General features: G+C 43.4%; 1 protein-coding gene and 1 long non-coding RNA gene across 4 annotated transcripts in view; one reads left to right on the forward strand and one right to left on the reverse strand.

Moving 5' to 3' along the window:
• The window catches only part of KCNAB1 (potassium voltage-gated channel subfamily A member regulatory beta subunit 1), a 403,750-nt gene that overhangs the window by 14,226 nt on the left and 365,329 nt on the right, over positions 1-24,195 (reverse strand). For all 3 annotated transcript variants that reach the window (XM_034664047.1, XM_034664054.1, XM_011228956.3), the window contains exons 9-11: positions 6,485-6,570; positions 5,721-5,841; positions 4,367-4,461 (exon numbers count right to left, since the gene is read on the reverse strand). In XM_034664047.1, coding sequence (XP_034519938.1) covers positions 4,367-4,461; positions 5,721-5,841; positions 6,485-6,570 — 302 coding nt within the window. The remainder of the gene's footprint in view (positions 1-4,366; positions 4,462-5,720; positions 5,842-6,484; positions 6,571-24,195) is intronic.
• LOC117802987 lies at positions 6,567-12,161 on the forward strand. The gene is made up of 2 exons (XR_004626503.1): positions 6,567-9,941; positions 11,736-12,161. It is a non-coding gene; the product is annotated as an uncharacterized LOC117802987 (long non-coding RNA).

The raw sequence follows: 24,195 nt of genomic DNA on the forward strand, positions 1-24,195 counted from the left end.
ATATTTTTACGATTTTTCTATAAGGCACTTTGCTAGCAACAGGAAAGAACTGCCTATAAATTTTATTGCACTTTTCATTTCTATTTATTTTTTTAAAGATTTTATTTATTTATTCGACAGAGATAGAGACAGCCAGCGAGAGAGGGAACACAGCAGGGAAGTGGGAGAGGAAGAAGTTAGGCTCATAGCGGAGGAGCCTGATGTGGGGCTTGATCCCAGAACGCTGGGATCACGCCCTGAGCCGAAGGCAGACGCTTAACCACTGTGCCACCCAGGCGCCCCTTCATTTCTATTTAAAATGTCTATTTAAAAGCTACACATCTGGTCTGTTGATCAGACTTTGTTGATCTTCCATTATGGCTCATTGCACTCTTTCAGCAAACATTTATTGAGTGCCTGTCATGTGCCAGGCTCTGTGATGAGTTACCGGAGTTTCACCGTCTATCCTAGAGATATTCACAAATCACCATCGGGTAACTTGAGGAGTGTTTTATAGTTGGGATGCCTCCCTCAATGACTGCCTCAGAAGCCATGTTTGTACTTCTCCTTATGGAAAATGCCCCTAACAATGGTACATGACAGGAGCTGGTCATAGCACTTTACCTTCTGGGCCACTGTCATTGGTCTAACAAGTTGGCACATGACCCAAGCTTGGCCAATCTTCTCTGGACTGAAGTCATAAGGAAAGATAGCTGTCTGTTCTCTCACATTACGTGTCTGTAAGGATGTAACTGCAAACACCAGTTTTCCTGCTCCTGGCCTCACGGAGAGGACCCGTTTGCAGTAGAAGATGACGCCCACATGCAGAGAGAAATAGAGGAGATGGCGAGTCCCGACAATGTATAAGTCTGGTTGCAGTCAACCCTGAGATCATCCCCATTCCATCTTTCCCAGCGAGTATTTAAATGTTCCCCTTCTTTGATTAAATTAGTTGAATTAAATTCTATCACTTGCAATGAGAGAATTCTTAGACTCTGTAAGAAGTGTTAATGGAATAATAAAGGAAGATGCAAATAATTCAGTTTTATAAAGTGAGGACAGGCTTCATAGAGATGAAGATAACCAAGCTTTGTCTTTAGAGATAAGGAGGGCTTCCATCACAAGATGAATAAAAGGGCATTTCTGGGAGGCAAAGGAGAGTACAGTGCTTTTGGATGAACAATACAGTGGTATAACGTGGGGAGAGACAAGAACAGAAAAGTGAGCACAACTTAGATCCCAAGGGTATTTCCTTGAATGTTTTTCTGTGGGGTTTGGGTTTTGTCCTATAAACAATGACTGGGAAGTGAGTAACAGATTTTAAGCAGGGTTACGATCCGGTCAGATTAGTCTTACAGAAAGATAATTGGTCCCACTGCTGGTTAGCTGACAAAAGGGGAAAAAATGAGAGTGCAGACAGGAGGTTATGCAGCAAAATAGGGAAGAAATGATGATGGTCTGAACAGGGGCTGTGCAGGGGATGGGCCACAGAGAGTCAGGAGGTGGCCTGGAGGAGTGGGGGCCCCACTGGACAAGAGTGAGGGAGGAGAGGAGACAGTCTGACATAACCCTTGGCTTCTGACTGCGATGGCCAGATGGAGGGTGGAGGCACGGGTAACCAAGAAGGAAGGGTAGGTTCTGGGGGGTGATGCAAGATTCCACTAGGCCTGACTAATCTCCACGGGAGATGTCTAACAGACACGTGAAGAAGCAGTGAAAACAGAGGTGGTGACAAAAGATTGAGAAGTCACTGTTAGAGCCGCGGACACATGCAGCCTCCCAGAAGACCCCCAGGTTGTGTTACTTTCTAAAAGACCCCTAGATAGGTATTTTTTACACTGCTTTAGTTTATCTTTCAAATACAAGTTTAATATTTACAACAGTATGAAATGTCAGTGTATATTTTATTGGTATAACTTAGAATAGCTAATGTGAAACACCAGCCATTTATTCTATTTGGGGTTGGAGGGGGCAAAAGCTACTAACTTATTTATCTATTTGCCTAGCTCTCTATCTTTATTTTTTTTAATTTTGCTTCAGTTACTCTATTCAAGTGTTTTCTTTTTTTTTTAAGCAATTTTATTTTATTTTTCATTTTAAGTTGGCTCCATGCCCAATGTGGGGCTCGAACTCACAACCTTGAGACCAAGAGCTGCATGCTGTACTGAGCCAGCCAGGCACCCCTCAAGTGGCATTTCTAAGTGCACGTGTATTAGTATGGAAAACACTCAGGCTAATGATTTAGGAAGGCTTGAGAGTCTGTGGAGCTCTAAAGAAGCTGCTTTGTAATCACGAAGCTGCTTTCACCTGTTGAGAGCCCTTCATATTTATTGTTAAGGATGTGTCAGTAGATGTTGACTTTATCAAAGTCAACAGTAGAAATATTTTTCTGAGTTGCTTTTGGACTTAGCACCTTCAAATATTTTGTATCTCATTTTATTATTTTTTTGACTTTCTCCTTTTGTTAATGCATTTATGGAAGTTTTTTGTTTGTTTGTTTTTAGCCATTTGTGAGCTTTTTCCAAACAATGAGGGAGGTCAGACAATCTTACACTCCAAGTACCGTACCGCCACTTCTTCCTCCATTAGAAACCTGGGTTTGCAGGGAGACGAAAATGTCTGCGGAGATAAACAGAGCCAGGAAACCTGGGTTCTAGTATAAACTCTATTATGAGTTTGTGCTCTTGGATGATTATCTGACCTCTTTGTGTTCAGTTTCTACATCTGGAAAGGTTTACTCTCTTATAAAGATAGTCTGAGAACCAGTACTCAGCATATGTGGAAGTACTTTGAGTTTTTAAAAACATTTCTGAAGGGGCGCCTGGGTGGCTCAGTCAGTTAAGTACTTGCCTTTAGCTCTCCTGCCTTCAGCTCAGGTCACGATGCCAGAGTCCTAGGATCGAGCCCTGCATCGGGCTCCCTGCTCAGTGGGGAGTCTGCTTCTCCTCCCTCTGTGCACACTCTGTCTTGCCCTCTCTCAAATAAATAGTCTTTAAAAAAATGTCTCTGAAAGAATGTAAGGCAACATGCTTAGCTACAACTGAGTAATAGTCATCCGTATCCACTTATCTTTGTGTGGATTCAAGGAGATGAATAAAAACGCTTAGCCTGATGCTTGGCACAAAGTAGGTGCTTAGTAAAATCGCAATGTTCAATCCTTCCCTTTCTCCTTCACTCTCTTTTTGCCTTTCTCCTTTCATACCTTCTTCCCTAAGATGCTTTTAGTTTTTCCTTGCTAACTTATTAAACTTGATTCAGAACAATGTGTAGTTTTCAGAAGCAAAACCACAATTAATATTCTAGGATAATTATATTTTGTGATAATGCCAAGCTAGAAATAGGCATGTCACCATGCTTTAGGAGATATTTATATTATATTATTTTAGAGAACAAACTAGCTAATAGGTCAACTGTAACAAGCAGAAAGAGTGGGAGACCTAGAGCCTTGAAACGGTTCTGATTAGTGAAGCACACAGTCATCCCCTCAAGTTGATGACAGGGTTGGTGGTTCGGGCCTAACTTGGGCTGTCCTCCTGCTAACTTGGTGCTGATGAAAGCAAGAGGCTCTCTCAGACTGCTCCTTCTTAGGGGCCTCTGCCGTGTCTGAATTTTAAAAAGGCCAATATTCTCTCTCTCTTGACATTACCATTTGTGATTCTAATGTTGTTACACATTGTCTCAGTTTTTAAAAACAGACATGTTGTTAATGAGGGATGTTCGGAGTACTCTCCAGTGAATTAATCATCAATATGTTCTGAATGGAAGTACTTTTATGTCAGTGATGTCAAGTATCTTTATGCTTCAGAGAAGAATTTAAACTGTAAGACTCAGTGGCTATTTGATCTCTGTGAAAACACCAGCCTTCAGCTGGTGACAGAGGCTTGCCTGGCTTCGTATCTGCTTCTCAAACCCTCCCTTACCCTCAACCCCCACACAGTAAACAACATCAATCCGCCTCAAGCCCTACTCAGCTACAATTGGTTTGCCCCAACTGTTTTGTCAAGAAAAGTAAAAATAGATCCTCTTAGAAAGAAAAGGGATTTTACATTTCAATTTCCAAGGGGGAATGAAATGCCTTTAATGTAAGAATAAATAACAGTGTTGGGATTTGAGCCCTATAAACCTAACCAGGGCAGTGGGCATTTCCTCCCCTTCCCCAGAGGAGGAGAATTTTCTGTGCTGACAGATTATGAATGCCTGACTGATGCCTGGCCAGGAGCAGAGGCCTCCTGCGGCTTAAGGGAGCCCATCTGAGGACACTGGCCTGGCCAGGGCCACGCTCTGCCTGAGGCAGGAAGCCACAGGCTGCTGCAGAGCTGTTCTGTTCAATCTTCTTCCGTCCCTCTCTCCCATCCCCAGACTTTTTTCTAGAAGTGGGGGAAAATACCTTTAGTGAAGCCCTAGAACTTTCAGGCACTCCATTTCCATATTTTCCTGAGATGATTCCACAGGCAAGTGGAGACCATGTCATTGCTCCAACTCCTACAGAAGAAAAAAACTGAATAAGCTGCTTGTGCAAACGGAGATCAAAAGGGTGGGAGTGTTTAAAACAGGACTTGGTTAGTTACAGGAAAACAGCTAGTCAGATAAGTTTATATACAAATATATATAGTTACTTACTTTTAAAAGATTTTGTTTACTTATTATTTATTTGAGAGAGAGAGCGCGAGAGCATGAGCAGGGGGGAGGGGCAGAGCGAAAGGGAGAAGCAGACTCCCCGCTGAGCAAGGGCCTCAATCCCAGGACCCTGGGATCATGACCTGAGCCAAAGGCAGACACTTAACCGACTGAGCCACCCAGGTGCCCCCTAAAATTTATCTATAGGTTGTGCTTCATTTTTATAGACCAGTTGAACATGTACTGTCAGTTATAGGGAACGGGCCTTGTTTTCAAGCCAAACAAGCCTAAAAACATGGTGCACTCATAATTTGCTGATGCCCAAACTGGATGTTTGTTTTTATACTCCGAGACAAACACTGACTCGCACAGGCGAGTGCTTCAGTGCTGCCCTCGGGCACCAAGCGCTTGTACACAGCCCTGCTGCAGAGCGCACATAGAGCGAGCGCCAGCAACTGCAACGACCATCATTGCTGCTGACTTTCTTTATTCTTTGTTCCTCACTCAGCATTTTCCTGCTCTATTTCCTAGGAATCTCAATTTTTTAGGAAGAAAGTTTTCTCTGTACACTATTTGGATACATCAGGCAGAAAATGTGGCTTATTCATGTTTTTTGGATGTCCAAAATTCTTCTGTATATGTTACATACATAAGAATATATTATATATATATTTCTTTCCTTTCTTTAAAATTATTACATCTACCTCCCCATGTCTAACTTAGTTCCAGGCAAAGAGTAGAGATAGATGTGTAGATCCATAATTGTTTCGGGAAAGGCATTTATAATCTACCAAAGATGCATGCTTTTGTTAGACAAGAACTCTATGGAAAAAATGAGTTTATTCATTGTTTCTGCCCTTCTTCCTATATGCATTTTTTTTGAACACTTTCTGAGTACAGCTTATATACCAGTCACAATTTACAACTGCTTGGATTTCATCAGTAATACCCTACAGACTAGCCGGTAGGCACATTTGATTCTCCTGCAGTCTCTGAAATGGATAGTTCTCACAGTCTCTATGTTAATTAGAAACATTAAGGAAAGCATTTCCGTAACACTTGTTTCCAGATCACTGATACTCATATTGTTAAAAATAATCAGTAAATTTGATTGTGAAGATTACCTATTTTATGGTAGAGCTCTGGTAGCTGAACCTCCACTTTCTCTCTCTGAAAAAGATGGTATTCCGCTTGCTCACAGACCGGTGGGATCATATTGAACTGCCTTGCTACGGAATAGGCTTCCTAGGGAGAAATAAGATTGCAACTGAATGTACACTCATGAGAAATAAGGCTGCTCTGTGATTCGTATCCATGAGAAAACTGCGTTTTAATGAAATCAGTACAAACCAAGAAACACGTAGGATGCCAAAGAATAAGCCAAGTTGTGACCATTGGTGTCACCAAGAGCAATATCAAATGTGGGAAATCCTTATTATTCTTTGGGATTAGTCAGTGTGGGAATCATCACAGTCCATGACAATACCCATAATTTCGGTTCCTAAAGAAATAAAACTCAGACTAACATAGAAAAATGATGTGTCATTAGCATGTTATAAACAGTAATAGTTATTTAATACAGTTTTTAAAAAAGGAAGCCAGACTATTTTGTTCATCTGTCTCATTAGCTGGGAATTTCATTGTATCCTCTTGCCACTGAAGAACATGCTAGAATGTGATTCCTGCTAGAGATTTGCACCTTCCGTCCCTGTTATATTCTGAGCTGATGAGCTCCAGCCCCCCGTATCTGTCTCTGGAATGACAGAATTCTTTCTAGTGTCATGGTGATTGTTAGGAAAGTTTGCAAAAGGTCTTGTAATTGACACATAGTTTCTGAAAAACAATAATAAAGGATTTAATGGCCATTTGAAAATAGGAATGAAATTACCATGATCTCCATAGCACTCCACCGTGAGGTCCCCCAGTACATCGCCATTCCTTGGTTTATCACATGTGTCATGGCTCGAACAATTTCTGTGGAAGGGCCAAACAGCATTTCATTAGTTTCTCTACTTTTCAGAGTTATGTGACTTTTGTTTTTTTTTTTCCCTGCCCAAAGCTTAGAAGTTTATTGCAGTCATTTGTTTTATTAATATAATTACTTTGACATTGGTGACAACATAATAGTCTAACATGAAATATTGGTGGTTTAGAGGCTGCTGGTTCTTTTGGATAAACTGACTTTCCATTTTCAGTTTGCAGCACTACTACTAAATGATATTAAAGACATAATGACCACTTTAAGTTCTTCCTTTACTTGTATTACTTCATGGTTGCTGTCCTGTAAAAGAACATAGGACTGACCTTCCTCAAAGCCACTTACTAAAGTGAGAAATAAGAGGAAACATTTATTTTGACTTTGTAGAATGTAAGGTCACTGAGGATAGAAGGCCTGTCTTTGTGTGTTAGATTTGCAGAGCTGGGCCTCACACAGGCTGGCTGTGTAACAGAGATGACTCAACAACAATATGTTTAGCAGAAAGATAAACATATTAAATGCTGCACAAACAGCTGAGCCCCAGTGGCTCCAGCCCACAATGGCACACCTTGTCCTTGACCACTTCGAACTACACTTTATTCTGAGACATCCATGTAATGCCCTTCACCAGGGCCTGCTTTATGGCCCCATGGAGTTTGCTCATCAGCTTCCTTCAGCTTGACATCACATTGCCTAAACTGGAGAATGAATCCTTTCCACGGAGAGCTGGAGTTGAGCTAATCTCCTTGGCACCAGCTAGATGTGATACAAAACCAGAAAGCATGGAGAGCCTCAAGTTCAGTGGTGTGAAAAGTCAAAGGCATGGCTGGGTTTCTTCCACAAAGCAGGTCAAACACCCAGGATGCCAGGTCATTTGACATTTTCAAGGGGTTGCAGGCCTCAGACTTCTCTGTGTCCTACTAATATCTGTCCTTCGGAAAAATCAAATCCTTGTCTCAAAGCTGAGTTGAGGTGGATGTAATCTTACTTTATTTCTCACGAGCAAGCACTATCTAAATTGGTAGGGGACAGGATATAGAGTGAGACAGCCAGGGTTAGGGACTTGGCTTCCTTGCTTGTTTGGCTTTTAAATTGCCTTTGGTTTCTTAGTTTGGAAGATGGGAATGCTTTTACTCACCATTGTCTACTCAACAGAGGTAGAATTTGGCTTATAAGAAAAATATTTTTCTTTCTTGGAGAAACTCCCAAATACCAAGTTATTACTTAGCAACTAACGACAAGTTCCTTTTGCCTTTATAAAGCAAATGAGATACAGAAAAGTTCTACGAAACAGTTTCCTTTTATCATCAACTGGAAATGAGTGCCTATGGTGAACGTTTCTGGAAGTAGAAAGCCATTATTTAAACCTCTTCCCAGAAGCATTCGCTCTGTTTGCACCCCTCTATGGTTGCACCAGCCCCCTTCCCTTCACACCCTGTCTCATTCGGAGCTGAGGGTCATTTCCATCAGCAGTATGTATTGTCTGCAGCGCTAGATGCTGGATATATTGTGGTGACTCAAACATGTCGGTAAACACTGGTGAGCTTAACAGAATAAACTGAACCCAAGGTGCCCCTGTCTCTTCTCTAATCAGTAAGATGAGCACAGAACAGTGTAGTGGCTGGGCGTCACCGAGGCTTCGACGAGAACGGTTAAGACGAAGTGGTGGTTGTGGCTCTTTCTGTATCTTCATTCACTTACTCAACACACACGTGTTAAAAACCCAGTTTTTGCCAGGGACTACGCCATTGCTGGGTTCATCTGTGAGCAAAACAAATACAGAGCTCCTGGACTCGGAGCTGAAAGTTGAGAGGGGGTGATGGGGATGTACACAAGGAAGTTCAAAATGCGAAGTGTTGTGAAGAAAGCAAATAGGGGTCTGAGATAAGGAGTGAGGTCAACGAAGGTCTCCCTGAGGAGTAAAGTTGAGGCATCAGGAATAAAAAAGGAGCCAGCCATGGGAAGAACAAGGAAAGAGCATTCATTCTAGGCGGATGGAACAGCATGTGCAAGACAGAGCTTAGTGAGTTCTAGCAACCAGAAGGCAGCCATTGTGGTAGGAGCTTAAGGAAGGAAGGAGGACAGGGGTAGAAGATGCAGTTGGCAGAGGGCAAACCACCTTGTACGTGTGTTAGTCAAAGTTTAGCGGGAAGGCAACAAGAGGATGTAGTTTACATTTTAGAACACGCTTTCTGACTTGGCCATAGGGAATCAGTTGTGAGGGGGAGGACTGCAGGGAGCATTTAGATCTTTAGGAAGGAGCTGCAGTATTCCAGGCAGGAGATGAGGGTGGTGGTAGTAAAGACAGACATGGATGGATTCAAAATAGATTTTGGTAGAATCCACCAGGCTTGAGGATGGACTGAATGTAGCAAATGAGAGAAAGGAAGGAATCAAGACGATCTCCCAGATTATCTGGCCATGTACAGGGATGAGGAAGACTGAGGGAGCAACATGTTTCGGGAGAAAAATCCAGAGTTCCTCTTTGGATGTGTGACGAATGGAGACACCTGTGAGATACAAAGGGGGAGGTGTCGAGTAGAAATCAGTGGACGAATGACATGGTCAGCAACCCGGGCTGGAGGTGACGTGTTTATCACTGATCAGTCTGTTAGCTGTCTTCAAATTCACAGCAGCAGATGAGCCTATGTAAGGGGACTCTGCCGCGGACACAGAAGAGTTTCTACAAGCCAGCCCACGAGTCAGAGAGAGCACATGGCAGGGTTCCGGTTCAGCAGCAGCCAGAGAGCAGGAAGGAAGCCAGGTCAGGGGGTGTTGCAGAATCAAGAACAGGCAGTGCCCGAGAAGGAGCTGTGCCCACAGAGCGGAACGCCCTGAGCGCTCAGATCAGAGGGTTCCACGCAGCGTGCTGGCTGTGGCGCACTACGGAGGCCCTTGCAGCCCATGAGAAGAGCCGTTTCGGGGTCAGCGGTGCCGTGAGACCACAGCCAGGCGGGAGCAGATGGAAGGTGGGGGTGGGGGAGGAGGGCGGGCTTTAGACACAGTCTGAGTAGACTCTTCCCAAGTTCGGAAGCGAATGGAGCAGAGAAATGGCGGAGTAGCGGAAGGCGTGCTTAGGGCCAAAGGAGAGTTTTATTTTAAAGATGGGAGACATAAAATTAAGCCTGTATGCCATCAGGAGTGATTCAAAAAGAGGGAGCTGGTGATGATCCCGGCTGGGGCTGGAGAGAGAGGGAGCCTTGATCGAGTGGGGGGGGGGGGGGCAGAGGACACTGCATCCAGATGGCAGAACTCTGAAAGGTGTGGCGAACTCATCGTGGGAAGACATGGGAGCCCCCATGGGAGGACTTCGATTCTTAACAAGCTATCAATCAAGTGAAGAAGAGGTGGATGTGAGAAGGACAAGGTGAGAGAATGAATGGCTCTGAATATGGACGAGCCTATGCGAGACCCTCCCATGCCCCAGATACTTTAGCTGGTGGTAATTTCTTGTTCCCTGGTTGGTTGTGCTTCCCTGAAGAGAAGGGTTTGGCAGAATGAAGGAAAAAACTCTAGTAGTTCTTATCCTTCGAGGAGGCAGCAGCACTGAATGCAGGGAAAAATGGTGGGAGAACCGAGAGGCTGCAGTTGGAGATTCATGTGGCCAAGATTAAAAGTTAATGAATGTTAAATTTGTTGCTCTTGTTTTTTAACATCAAAGAACAACCCCCAAGTTGTTTAGCTATGGAGCAGGACATTGCCATCTGATGGTTGTGGGCTTTTACACGATTCTACTATTTAAGGACACAAGAGGGCAGCATTGTTGAAAGAAAAAAAAAATCAACGGAGTCGAGCCCGTTTTAGGCCTGTCTGGAAATGCATTTCTAAAGCATCCTTGTCAGAGCATCCATTCCAGGTGGGAAAAGGATGTCAGGAAGGTTATTATGAGCATTGCATGCACCTGCCTTTGGGAAAAGACATGCAGACAAACATGATTAAATCCGGCAACCCAGGACTGCACGTGACTCCCTCTGCTTTTCCAGGAAGCCTTAGCACTCCTGGTTCTCAACTGGGACTGCACATTAAAACACCTGGGAGCTTTAAAAACTATGCTGTCTGACCTCCACTGAAGTTCTGCTACCGCACGCAGAATCTCTAGGGCTGAGGCCCCATCATCAATACTTTAAAAACACATTCCAGACTCTTCTAGAGGGCAGCCAGAGTTTAGAACTACTGCGCTTGGGGCGCCTGGGTGGCACAGCAGTTAGGCGTCTGCCTTCGGCTCAGGGCATGATCCCGGCGTTATGGGATCGAGCCCCACATCGGGCTCCTCCACTATGAGCCTGCTTCTTCCTCTCCCACTCCCCCTGCTTGTGTTCCCTCTCTCGCTGGCTGTCTCTATCTCTGTCGAATAAATAAATACAATCTTTAAAANAAAAAAAAAAAAAAAAAAAAGAACTACTGCGCTTGTCTCTACCAGTCGTCCTAAAGTATGACCCCTGGAGCAGCAGCATCAGCAGCGCCTGGAAACTTGTTAGAAACGGAGGACTTCAGAGGGGAGGGGTGGGGGAATGGGATAGACTGGTGATGGGTGGTAAGGAGGGCACGTATTGCATGGTACACTGGGTGTTATACGGAACTAATGGAGCATCGAACTTTATATCGGAATCCGGGGATGTACTGTAAGGTGACTAACATAAAAAAAATCATTTAAAATAAATAAATAAATCAATAAATAAAAGAAATGCAAATTCTAGGTCTTACTCTAGACCTACTGAATTACAAATTCAGGAGGGGGCAGCAGCCTGTGTTTTAAGCACAATTAACAAGAATTTCTGGTGTGTTTTGAGAACCACTGCTTTATACCATTCCCAAGTAACCCACTGCAGGCTGAATAAACTTCCTCCCACATTTCCTCTTCTGCTCTTTCATCTAAATGCTTCATGCATTTAACCTTTAATTATTTGCTTTAGTACATATGCAGACAGTCACTATGGCCTGCATGGATACATGCACGCACGCACACATAGGTGCACAAACTTTGGTATGATCTGAAATCACCGGAGGAATTTGAGGAAAGGCAGAGGTCCAGATCCTGGTCTACTTCAATGAGCCTAGGCTTTTGTGTTATTATCAAGAGCTCTAAAATCCCAAAGTTTGAAAAACACTATCTGAACTATTGAAAAACTTCATTAAATCTTCTCTGTGCCCTCCTTTCCAGGTTGAAATAATCATCATTCTATGACGCACAGGCCACAGGATGCTCTCTCTTATTCCCTGTATCCTTAGCCCACAGCTGGCCGTCTAGAAATGCTTCAAGTCAATTTTGTTCCTGCGAGTATTCCATTTCCTCATTTGTAAAGTGAGGACGATATTGATCCTGTGGAATTCTTCAAAGCTAGACATGCGATAATGTGTGTACATCAATTTGTGAATCTAAAACTGTAACACAAACTGGGGGAGTAAGAGGTAAGCAGGACGTGGCCCTGGTTGTTTCTTCTCAAATAGGCTCAGTTTCTAACATTGTAGTTACAAAAAAGAAGAGAAGTTGACATTCTTCTTTCAGTAATGTAGGTCATCTTTGTTTTCAAATATGTGTTTTTATGCTAAAGGACTTAATAAAACTGTTTATCTTGAGTGCAAAAAATGTGTTGATAAACCTGTTTAGTTTTATTGGCCCTCATACAAAAAAGATAGTTGCTGACATTAAACCGTTGTTCATGGGAAATGTTCCTTTGAGCTTTGAAAGTTGTAAGCAAATAGTTACACTGCATGAACAATAAATCAGAAGAACTTCAGATAAAAATAAGCAGAAATTGGTGTTTTGATTAAATAAAATGGACTCAGTCTGGCCACAGTGACACAGAATGATCAAAACGAAAGAAACCTAAGAGATAATCCAGTTTAGGTTCCTCTTGCTCTAGATGAGGAAAGAGGCTACAAGGTCATTGTTTTAAGGTATAATTAAAAGCCTCAATATTATTAACAATTATAAATATTTCAAATATGTTTCCAAAATGCTAAGAGTGAAATACACTAATCATTGCTCTCTATGATGGAATTATATGTAATTTTGTTCTCTTGTTTTCCAAGTTTTCTGGAAATTCCTGTAAATGTGTTATCATACTTTCATAATATAAAAAAGAAAAAAAAGAAAGAAAATTCCCTATCAAGTAAAGGTGCCACTTTAAAACACAAATTTTTACAGATTACTTCACAAATATTTTTAACCAAATGAAACTGCCATTTTTAGTGTTCAGAAATGGTTGACTGCGGACCATGTCATTCACATGGTTCAACCTAACTGCTAGCGGATCCTTTCTTTTTTCAGAGGAGAGCACCGTGGTGGAGGTTGAGGCACTGGTAAAATGGAGCGACTTGGTTTCCTCCAAGGAGTTACAGCCACGAAGAAAAAAATTGGTCTAAACCTGGGCACAATTTCCCCTCCAAACCAGCTGTTTGTTTATTTAACTTCCATCATTTATTTGCTTATTTAACTTCAGAACCGTGGTGGTGGGTTTATAATGGTTCCTCTTTGCGGCTTAGAGGTTGCTGCTTGCTTTGTCCATCCTTCGTCCTGTGGAGAATCCTCTCTCAGGACGCAGCTGAGTGTCTGCAGACAGAGAACTCTCCTTTTTCACAGGAATGGAAATCACCCCTATAAATGGAGCATGTCACGTTTAGCCTTAAAGCTTTGCTGAGTGTCTGGGGAAAGCCTGACTCCCTCAGCCTCAAAGAGCACACACCAGGATTTGGGAGGCCTTCGTTTTTGTCCCATTGATGTCACTACTTAGGGAGCACCCCTCGACCTCGTTGGATCTCAGTTTCTTCCACACAAGTGGGCAGATCAGTGTTAATGGAGCACATAGGTACTCTTTCTAAAAACCGTTTTGGTGGAAAATATCCTAACCCGCCTGTTTTGGTGAAGAGGCTGAGGCTCAGAGTCACTTGGGCAAGTTCCCTTCGGATAGTCTATAAAGCCACTTCTAGCTTTGAAATTCTGGAAGGCTGTGTATATTGTGCGCTGTGGGAGAAGGTGGGCCTTTACTGACTCCCACTGTGCAGTTGTGAACGTGAACTGCCTTGCGTGTGGTTATATCCGTCCGTTTGCATTTAACACACGGTCACTCTAGTTCATGGTGTACGTGAATGACTCGGGAAGTGTAAGCTATCTTTTCTCTTCCTTGAAGAGAGACCTTAAGTGTGATGACTCTCCAAAAAAAAAAGAGCCAAAAAAGGGATTGTGTCTGCCTCTGACCTGCTGAAGCTCAGAGAAAAAGTGGTCTTCACAAGACAGTTGACAAAGAATAAGCTTTCTGGGTCAGGACATAGGCCAAAATGATCAGAACAGACTAGATTCAAGAGACTAGGAAGCAATACATGAACTGAGTCAAGTCGGTAAAACCTTTCAAATTAAACCTCGTTCAAAATTCTGACCCCAGAATGGAGCTGTAGGTCTCCAAGGACAGTGCATTGTCCTCACCCTGTGGCTACCCTGTCCCAAAGGGCACGTGGTCCTCAACCTCTCTGTTTTGCCACACACGGTATTTTCTGGACCCTAGACACTTTGAACTGAGCCTCTGAGATTGCCCAGAAGTGATTTCTGATCCTGATTCTGAAATGGGACACTTTCAGTCTCTCTTTGACCTGAAGTCCAAAGGCCCTAAACAAAAATAGTAGTTGGTAAATACCCCTAAGTTCCAGAGTAAGTCATTGGACCACCTATGTAGGACTGGTACAAAGGCTTGGCCACCTCCAGCCTAACGCCGACCTTGAAAGAATAAATGCGTAGAGTTGGAGGTTGAGAGACCATTTAATTGGATTTGAGTTCTGTGGCATTTCCCTACCTCCCTCCGTGATGCCTCCCTCCCCCTCCACCTTTCATCTCATCTCAAACTGAATAAAACTCCAGAACCAAAAACTCTGATTTGCAGAACATGCAAATAAGAGCAGCTCCCTGAAGTAAGTGCCTGAAATTCCTGTGACTTTTCCGGAACACACAGACACTGCTGTTCTGGGAACTCTGCTCATTCCTTATCAGCTCCCCCTATAGAGCGGGGAGGCTATGTGATGCTGTATACTTTTATTTCTTCCTCCTCCAGACATGTGCTCTTTAACCCTAGCAAGAGAGCAACTGTTCATTTTACACCTTGATAAGAGTGGCCAAGCGACTTGCCTAAGGCAAAATGACATAACTTTCTTATCTTTCAGTAGAGCGCTCTCATTCTTTCCCTGTAACTCTCTTACCACCGCCTCCAGTCTTCCCACTGTTGCCTGCTGGTACTCTCCAAGAAATAATGATGTAGAATACGGATCAGAAAATCACACCTCTTCGTTAAATATAATCTAAATGTGGCCCCATTATTTCCTACTAAAACCAGGTGATTCCAAACTATCAGCTTGTAATATCTCTATTTGGTTAATACTAAATGGTAGTAAAGAGATGATTTCTGTCCTGATGAAAAGGAGGTAGCATCTCTGATGAGTATAGAATATAGTGGTTTTTTCCCAAAGGTTTTTTATTTTTTATTATTTTATTGTATTTTTTAAAGATTTTTTTTGTTTGCGGGGGAGGGGCAAAGGGAGAGGGAGAGACAATCTCAAGCAAACTCCGCACTGAGCATGGAGCCCAGTTCAGGGCCTGATCCCACCCCCGAGATCATGACCCGAGCCAAAATCAGGAGTTGGATGCCTAACCAACTGAGCCGCCCAGGTGCCCCATTGTTGTTCCTGTATATTTCTATAGGATTTGTAAACAGTGGAGTGAATGCTGATTCACTTAAAAATATTCAAAATGAGAGTAAATAAACCCATTGCCTTAAATTTTGTTTGGAGCAAGGCAACAAAAAAAACAGATTTAAACAAATAAATCTAAGTGAACTGAAATTCCAGGGTTGTGCAAATTTCCTGGATACCTAACTTATACCTTCATCTGTGAAGCTAAAAGTTACACCATCAGTGGATTATAGGAAATTGGTCCGGTAAGGTAGCATCCTGGGGTTTCCTTTGACAATGTCACCAGCCAGTCCTTAAAAAGGGAGTTTTTAGGGGCGCCTGGGTGGCACAGCAGTTAAAGCATCTGCCTTCGGCTCAGGGCGTGATCCCGGCGTTCTGGGATCGAGCCCCACATCAGGCTTCTCTGCGATGAGCCTGCTTCTTCCTCTCCCACTCCCCCTGCTTGTGTTCCCTCTCTCTCTGGCTGTCTCTATCTCTGTCGAATAAATAAATAAAATCTTTAAAAAAAAAAAAAAGGGAGTTTTTATAGTTTGAACATGGGTCTTCTCCTGATATGGGATATCTCTCTGATACAAACGAAGACATTAAAAGTAGAGAAAAGTTTTCTTCCTTCTGCCAAAACTTTTAAAGTTTTGTTCTTGTCAATTAAGCCCCACCAATTTTATCACAGAACATGGCTGTCTTAGTCTGTTCAGGTTGTTATAACAAAAATACCATAAATATAAACATACCATAGGTGGCTTAAACGACATTCATTTCTGAGGCTGAGAAGGACAGGATCAAGGCTCTGGCAGATTCAGTGTCTGCTGAGATCTCATTTCCTGGTCTATAGACAGGCATCTTTTTGCTGTGTCCTCACAAGTGTGAGGGAGATTGCTAGGGTCTCTTTCATAAGGGCACTAATCCCATGTATAAGGTATTCACCCTCAAGACCTAATTACCTACCAAAGGCCCTACCTCCTAATACCATCACACTAGGAATTTGGTTTCAACATACGACTTTTAGGGTGACACAACCTTAGTTTATAGCAAAGTCCAAGATAATTTTGGTTTAGAAAATTCTCAAAGCAAGTGTTACGAGCTGTTCGTCACCACCATAGATGACATACCTATGAACCCTGATTTTGAATAAGTTGTGTTTTTTTTCCAGTGAACATAACAGGATGATTTACAAAATGTATGCAGAAGTAAATAAAAAAATTAACCTGCCATGTAGATTTGCTAGAACCAACTTATTTTAATTTTAAAATAGCTAAGGAAAACCTTTCTTATATATCAGGAACAATTATGGTAGAAGGTAATTCTGCTGTATGACAATAAAACCTAATCAAGCAACACATAGGAAGATAAAGTAGATGTTATAGAGACCCCTCATTTAACCGTAATCCGTACAAGATCTAAAGAATGATTACCTTTGTATTTTATAATCCTTTTGAGGCTTAGGTTGCAGTTTTTCTTACTGAGAAGTGAGGATATATCTAGCTTCTTGGTATATTAGTTAGGTTTGGGTTTTTTGTTTTTATAAAGTTATTAAAAACTCAATGTAAGTTCTTAAATTGTAAAAGAGATTGTTGGCTCCTGTCACTGCGAGTATAGAGGTCATATATCTTCAGAACTGATTGTTCCAACAAGTCACTGAGGGCCAACTTTTTTCTGACTCTACTATCCCCATGCGGGTTTCCTCTGTGGCATGAAGGTGGCTCTCGGTAGCAGCTAGGGCCCTGTGCTTCCTTGTCCACGCTCAGCAGGACTCGTCTGTGTCAGCATTCTGACTCCTGAGATTCACTCCGGTTAAGCTGCTTGGGTCACATGAACCAGTGATTCTGGCCAAGGGTGAAAAAGGGACTAAGTGGTTTAACATGACCCAGAGCCCACACTGGAACTGAGGACCTGCAAGGGGAGAGGAAGTGGCTTTTCTATGGGTCACTCGGTGGTGTGGGGGCAGGGTCATCACCCACATGAAAACCTGGGTGTCTGAGAAGAGAGCCATGACTGCTCAGCAGACAACCCACAATTTTCACTGTGCTCGGACCGAGTCTCGTTGGGCACAACAGAGGGACGGGAAGAAGGCTAACTCTGCTGAGTACTTACAAGGCACTGGGCTCCGGCCCGGGTGTGTTACCAGCATTACCGCATTTAAGTTCTTCCGCAGACCTATGAGGTGGGATTACACATTTCTATTTTACAGTTGAAGAAATTGAGGCTCAGAAAGATGAAAAACTTGAAGCCAGGTTTGCACTTTTTCTCCAAAGCCAGCTTCACCCACAGATCCTCCTATTCAAATAAAACTCCTTCCCTTTATCCTCCTCCATATTTATGTACTTCACGCCTGTCCTTTTGCTTTTGCCATGTGCTATGCACATAGAGGGTTAACAATTGTACCCACCCGGAAGAAAGCCTCTAGGCATGTCGAAAGCAAATTATCGAAGCATTCACTAAGGAATAGTTTTCCAAATGTTCATTGAGATACTAAAAAATAAATGTTCCTAAACCCCACCCAACCTACATGGCACCCAATATTCTTCATTAGTGGAATAGTTATTTTTATACCAGGGAGCATCCACCATGGCATTGTAGATATCTGACTCAAGCCTTGAATTTCTGATCTTTTCAATTGTGGAATGTCATCCTCATTGGCCGGACAGACAGATGTGGAATCCTGACACATAGTTTCTTATTCTATTATCCTGTCTGGAGCTTTTTATTTATACAACTGTCTGTCTGTGCATCAGCTTCTTGGGACAGGCTTTTAACTTTATTTTAAAAGGAATTCTATCTTGTGGATGTAAGAATAAAGCAAGCAACTTGGCAGGGGACTGATAAGAGTAAAAAAATATTTATCCTAATGAGATTTTTCTACTGGCAAATCCAGTTTTTTGCTGTAACAGGAAGCAATCTTTATTGCTTCTTTAAAAATGTAGAGCTGGCCTTACTTCCTGGTTCTGCCACAGGAGACAGCTGAAAGAAGATGCTATCTTAATCTTAGTGATATTAAACCCGCTATTGCAACAGCAGATGCAGCTCACTGGCAGCCCCAAATCCATGTTGGCTCCGCAGAGCTCATCTATATTTGTCAGGTATCTGGTAACTAACCAAAGGCAACTAACTAAAAGGCAACTTTTAAGCTTGAAATGGTGGAGTGGAACGATTTTCTCAGCTTTTCAACAGTGAACTACCTGGTAAAGAGGGAACACTAACTCTGTTCACGTTTGAAATGAGTCACCTGCTGCTTTGTGTGTTAAAATATAAGGCAGGCCCAGCCAGTGGTGGCTGGGCCACTGTCGCTGCTAGAACCCTTTAGGAGGAGGCTAGTCTGTCCTCCCGGGTCTGCCCTGGGATGTTCACGTTCTTTTCCTTGTATCTATTTCACTGTTCCACATGCTGTTCTGCTTGCATCTGGAGCCCTTAATCTCTTTCTTTGGGACTTTCTTTCCCATTTTTCATCTTCTTCCCCACTCCCCACCCAAAGATGGCAATTTTCCCTTAGTTTCTTTATTAGAATCTTCTGCTAAGAAGGGATTTACCAAGGTTTTTCACGGAAAAGACAATGCTTCTTAAACGTTTCGACCACATGAGCCACTAAAGTGGCCACAACAGCAAATGTTATTTAGATGGATTTGGCTTTAGCATAAAAATTTATGCGAATGGCTGATGAAGCATTTGCTTTAGAGCAATAGTAACATTTTTTTTTATGCATCTTTGAGTAAAACTGACACAGAAGGAAAATGTTTCATGTTTACTTTGTGGCTTGTCCAGCTCCTCCCCATCCCCACCCCCATATCCACCTTTTCCATGCAGAACACACTTCTTTGTGCTTCAGGGGAAAGGCATGCTTGGTTGTAAGGCAAAGAGCGTCAAGAATGGGGTCAGTGACTGAAAAGGTATAATGAATTACCTCTCTTGGGGTTTGGTCTTTAATTAGACACAAAACCCTAGTTTGACTTAATCCTTTTTGCCCTGAGCTTTATATTTCTATGCCATATTTTGTGAGGCTCCCTCATATAAATTTAAGGGTCTTCTGTCTTCTAGAGTATTAAGAATAACCATTAACAGTAGTTTAGCACTTTTAATGCACCTGGCCTTGTTCTAAACACTATATATATTAACTCACTTAATCACCATAACAATCTCATAGAAAAGGTCTATGACTGTTATTCTTATTTTGCACATGAGAAAACTAGGCCACAAGGAAGGTGAGTAAATTGCTCAAAGAAACCCAGCTAGTAAGTGAAAGCAAGCACTCTGGTTCTAGTCTGCTCCTCAACAGAGAGAACATTGCAGAATTTTAGCAATTGGCAGACTTGTGCCAGCCGAGTGGACCAAGAAGTTCTGATAGAGCATGACGGGTTACATTAAAGGGATGAGATGCTAACTGCAGAATTCCTTTGGGGAGACGACAGGAACCATTTTGTTCCCTGGGATCACTCACTTCCTCTGGGGCCCTGGCCAGTGTGTATGTGGGAACGCATGATACTTCCCTATGACATAGCAACGTGGACCATTTCTCTTCCCTACTTGGCCTTCACTGCCTGGCAATTTTTACACGTGAACCTCTTTCAATATAGAAAGTTAACAGGATAGACAGAGAACAATGGAGAAAGAGATCATGAGTTCCTGATTGTTCTTCACTCCTGAATTACCACCTCCAACGTAAGGCAGGAAAAGGTAAGCGCAAAATAGAGGAAGAAGTATCAGGCTGTGTATGTGAAAACGGAGGGGTGTTTAATTCCAAGGGGATCAGGGTGTTTTCCTCGGGAACATTTCAGGCTAAGGAAACAATGAGCAGTGCTTCTTGAAACTAAAAGCAGTGATTTCAAAAATGTCTTTGCTTCCTAATCAGTTAAAGAAAAGTATATCGGTTAAAATAAGTACCTTTACCACAAAGCTAATATGTTATAAAAAATATATATATATGTAATGGCATCTAGATCCTGGCTGCAAAATACTGCGCTCCATTAAAAGGACCAGGGATCCTTGGGAGAAATGGCTGCTTACAGGGCTGGGCAAAGCACAGGCGAGCTTGGAACATCTTATGCTGGGAAAGCAAAAAAGACCCCCCCCCCCCCCAAAAAAGAAGAAAAGATGGAGACATGCCATGAGAACACAGAAGACATGTCAAAGATGGTCCAAATGGACATGTTGTGGACCGTCGTGGTAACAAAACAAATAATGAGAGTAACGATTTATAAATCATAGAATAAAATAAGAATCTATGAGATCATATTGATATAAATAATTGAAAAAAATTGCGTAACTATTTAATAATTGAATAAAGAAATATAAGGGGAGGAGGGAATGCTCTTCCTTACAATAGAATGCCAACCAAAAAATGTAGTAGGTATGATAGAAATAGAAAAACATCATTTGACAAATACCATAATACTTGTTTCAGGTGAGAATCATTGTGGAATGCTAAAATTAAGTAGGCTAAAGTGTGATGAAAAACAGGATATTTGCACGGTTTCTAAGTATTTCCCCCAAACATACTCATTTGGCATATACCATATATACTCAATGTTATATAATACAGGACATACCAAAGGAAAAATAGTAAATTTACAGAGGAGAAACCTGGTAGACATCACCTTAACCAAGTGATCTAAGTTAACATCATCGGTAACAGGAAAAATAAACATTACGCACACCACCCCCCAAAGGAAGCACGGAAGAGGACACAGCATCATTTCTGTGGTATTCTTGCCCAAAATGTCTAATGTGAATTTAATGACTAGCAAATATTTGAAGAGCATCAGTTGACAGACACTGTATGAAAGAACTGGCTAATACTTTTCTAAACTGTCAAAATTATGAAAGACAAAGAAAAGGCCAAGGAACTGATCTAGCTTCAAGGAGACCAAGGACACATGAAGACAAGCTGCAACGTGTGACCTTAAAGTAGATATGGAGTAGCAGGGAATATCAGTGAGAAAATCAGAGAAATACGAATACAATCTGTAGGTTATATATTATTATTGTGTCAATGTTAATTTCTAGATTTTAATAATAGTATATGGTTATGCGGAGGAGGTTAAGATGGCGGAGGAGTAGGGGACCCCTTTTTCAGCCGGTCCCCTGAGTTGAGCTGGATAGGTACCAGACCAGCAGGAACATCCACGGAATCAGCCTGAGACGCAGGAAGATACATCTGGATCTCTACAAATGAACATCTCCAGCGCTGAGTATCGAGGTACGAAGCGGGGAGCCGTGAAACCGCGCACAGATATCGGAAGCTAAACAGAAGGGGGAGGGAGCCGCCGTGTCAGGGCGCCGGGAAGCGGTAGCCACCTGCAAGGGGGAGCGGACAGACCGCGGACCCGCACGCTTGAGACAGCAGGCTGAGAAGGGAGCTCCGGGAGCGCACGCGGGACGGCTGGCGGTTGGCGGGCCACCTGCACGGGGGAGCAGGCGGACTCGCGGACGGCACCCGCGAGACAACAGACTTAGAACGCGAGCTCCAGGAGCGCGCGCGCAGGGCGGCTGGCGGGCCACCTGCACCGGGGAGCGGGCGGACCGCGGACCCGCACTCTGGAAACGGCAGACTGAGTCCGTGAGCCGGGAGCGTGCACCACCAAGCATCTCACGGAGCTCCGGAGCTCCGGTGTGCTCACTGGATCGAGGCTGAGACCGGGAGCTCCGGGAGCGTCCGCGGGGCGGCTGGCGGCTGGAGGGCCACCTGCACGGGGGAGCAGGCGGACTCGCGGTCAGCACCCGTGAGACACCAGACTGAGACGGGGAGCTCCGGGAGCCCGCGCGGGGCGGCTGGCGGCTGGCGGGGTTGGAAACACAAAGGACAGAGACGTGCCGGCCCTGGAAGTGAGGGCTGGGACGCCGGGTGTGGGGCGCACAGCCCGGGATGCTGCAGGGTTGAGCAGCACCAACAGAAACAGAGTTAAAGTGGCCAGAACATCAGTGGAGAACGATCCGCGATCCCTCTGTTCTGAGACAGAGGCTGAATTTCAGCCGCTGCTGCTCTCTCAGAAGAGGCATAGCAAACCGCCAGGGAAAGCCGCCAGAGAACAAAAGCCCGGAAATACCGGCTCACAGGGTGCCCATCCCCATCCCCCCTCGCAAGGGACACAGAGACTCTACCCAAACAGGGTTTTCTGAGTACCGGCAGGCAGGCCCCTCCCCCAGAAGGCAGGCTGAAAAATCAAGAAGCCCACAACCCGGAGCGCCTGAGTGGCGCAGTCACCAAGCACCTGTCTTCGGATTAGGGTGTGATCACAACGCTCCGTAAGGAGTCCTTCATCGGGCTTCTCCACCGGGAACCTGCTTCTTCCTCTCCCACTCCTCTGCTTGGGTTCCCTTTCTTGCTGACTGTCTCTCTCTCTCTCAAATAAATAAATAAACTCTTTAAGGAAGAAGCCCACATCCCTAAGATCTCTATAAAACAAGGGCGCACGGCCTGGGTCCCAGTCAACACTTGGGCTCTGGACAACCCTGCAATCTCTCTTCATCAGAATGACGAGAAGGAGAAGTCCCCCCCAGCAAAGAAAAGATAATGAGTCTGTGGCCTCTGCCACAGAATTGGCCTCGGCCACAGAATTAATACATATGGATGTATCCCAATTATCAGAAATGGAATTCAGAGCAACAATGGTCAAGATGATGAGTAAACTTGAAAAAAGCATCAGAGAAAGCGTTGCTGAGAATATAGAATCCCTAAGGGCAGAAATGAGAGCGAATCTGACAGAAATTAAAAACTCAGTGGGCCAAATACAGTCAAAACTAGAGGCTCTGACGGCCAGGGTCACCGAGGCAGAGGAACGCGTTAGCGAATTGGAGGATGGGTTAGTAGAAGAAAAAACGAAAATAGAAGCTGGTCTTAAAAAAATCCACGCCCACGAATGTAGATTACGGGAGATTACTGACTCTATGAAACGATCCAATGTCAGAATCATCGGCATCCCTGAAGGGGTGGAGAAAAACAGAGGTCTAGAAGAGATATTTGAACAAATTGTAGCTGAAAACTTCCCTAATCTAGCAAGGGAAACAAGCATTCGTGTCCAAGAGGCAGAGAGGACCCCATCCAAGCTCAACCAGGACAAACCTACGCCACGGCATGTCATAGTGCAATTCGCAAATATTAGATCCAAGGATACAGTATTGAAAGCGGCCAGGGCAAAGAAATTTCTCACGTACCAAGGCAAAGGTATCAGGATTACGTCAGACCTGTCTACAGAGACCTGGAATGAGAGAAAGGCTTGGGGGGGCATTTTTAAAGCTCTTTCAGAGAAAAACATGCAGCCAAGGATCCTTTATCCAGCAAAGCTGTCATTCAGAATTGATGGAGAAATAAAGACGTTCCAAAATCGCCAATCATTAACCAATTTCGTAACCACGAAACCAGCCCTACAGGAGATATTAAGGGGGGCTCTATAAAGGTAAAAAGGCCCCAAGAGTGATACAGAGCAGCAAGTCACAACCGATACAAAGACTTTAAAGAGAAATGGCATCATTAAAATCATATCTGTCAATAATCTCTATCAATCTAAATGGCTTAAACTCTCCCATAAAACGCCACAGGGTTGCAGATTGGATAAAAAGACATGACCCATCCATTTGCTGTCTACAAGAGACTCATTTTGAACCCAAAGATGCATTCAGACTTAGAGTAAGGGGATGGAGTACCATCTTCCACGCAAATGGACCTCAAAAGAAAGCTGGAGTAGCAATTCTCATATCAGATAGACTGGATTTTAAACTAGAGGCCATAGAGAGAGATACAGAAGGGCACTATATTATTCTTAAAGGAAGTATTCAACAAGTGGATATGACAATTATTAATATATATGCCCCCAACAGGGGAGCAGCAAGATACACAAGCCAACTCTTAACCAAAATAAAGAGACATATAGATAAGAACACAGTAATAGTAGGGGACCTCAACACCCCACTATCAGAAATAGACAGAACACCCTGGCAAAAACTAAGCAAAGAATCAA

The sequence above is a fragment of the Ailuropoda melanoleuca genome, chromosome 1 (assembly GCF_002007445.2).
Source record: "Ailuropoda melanoleuca isolate Jingjing chromosome 1, ASM200744v2, whole genome shotgun sequence".
Classification (NCBI taxonomy): domain Eukaryota; kingdom Metazoa; phylum Chordata; class Mammalia; order Carnivora; family Ursidae; genus Ailuropoda; species Ailuropoda melanoleuca.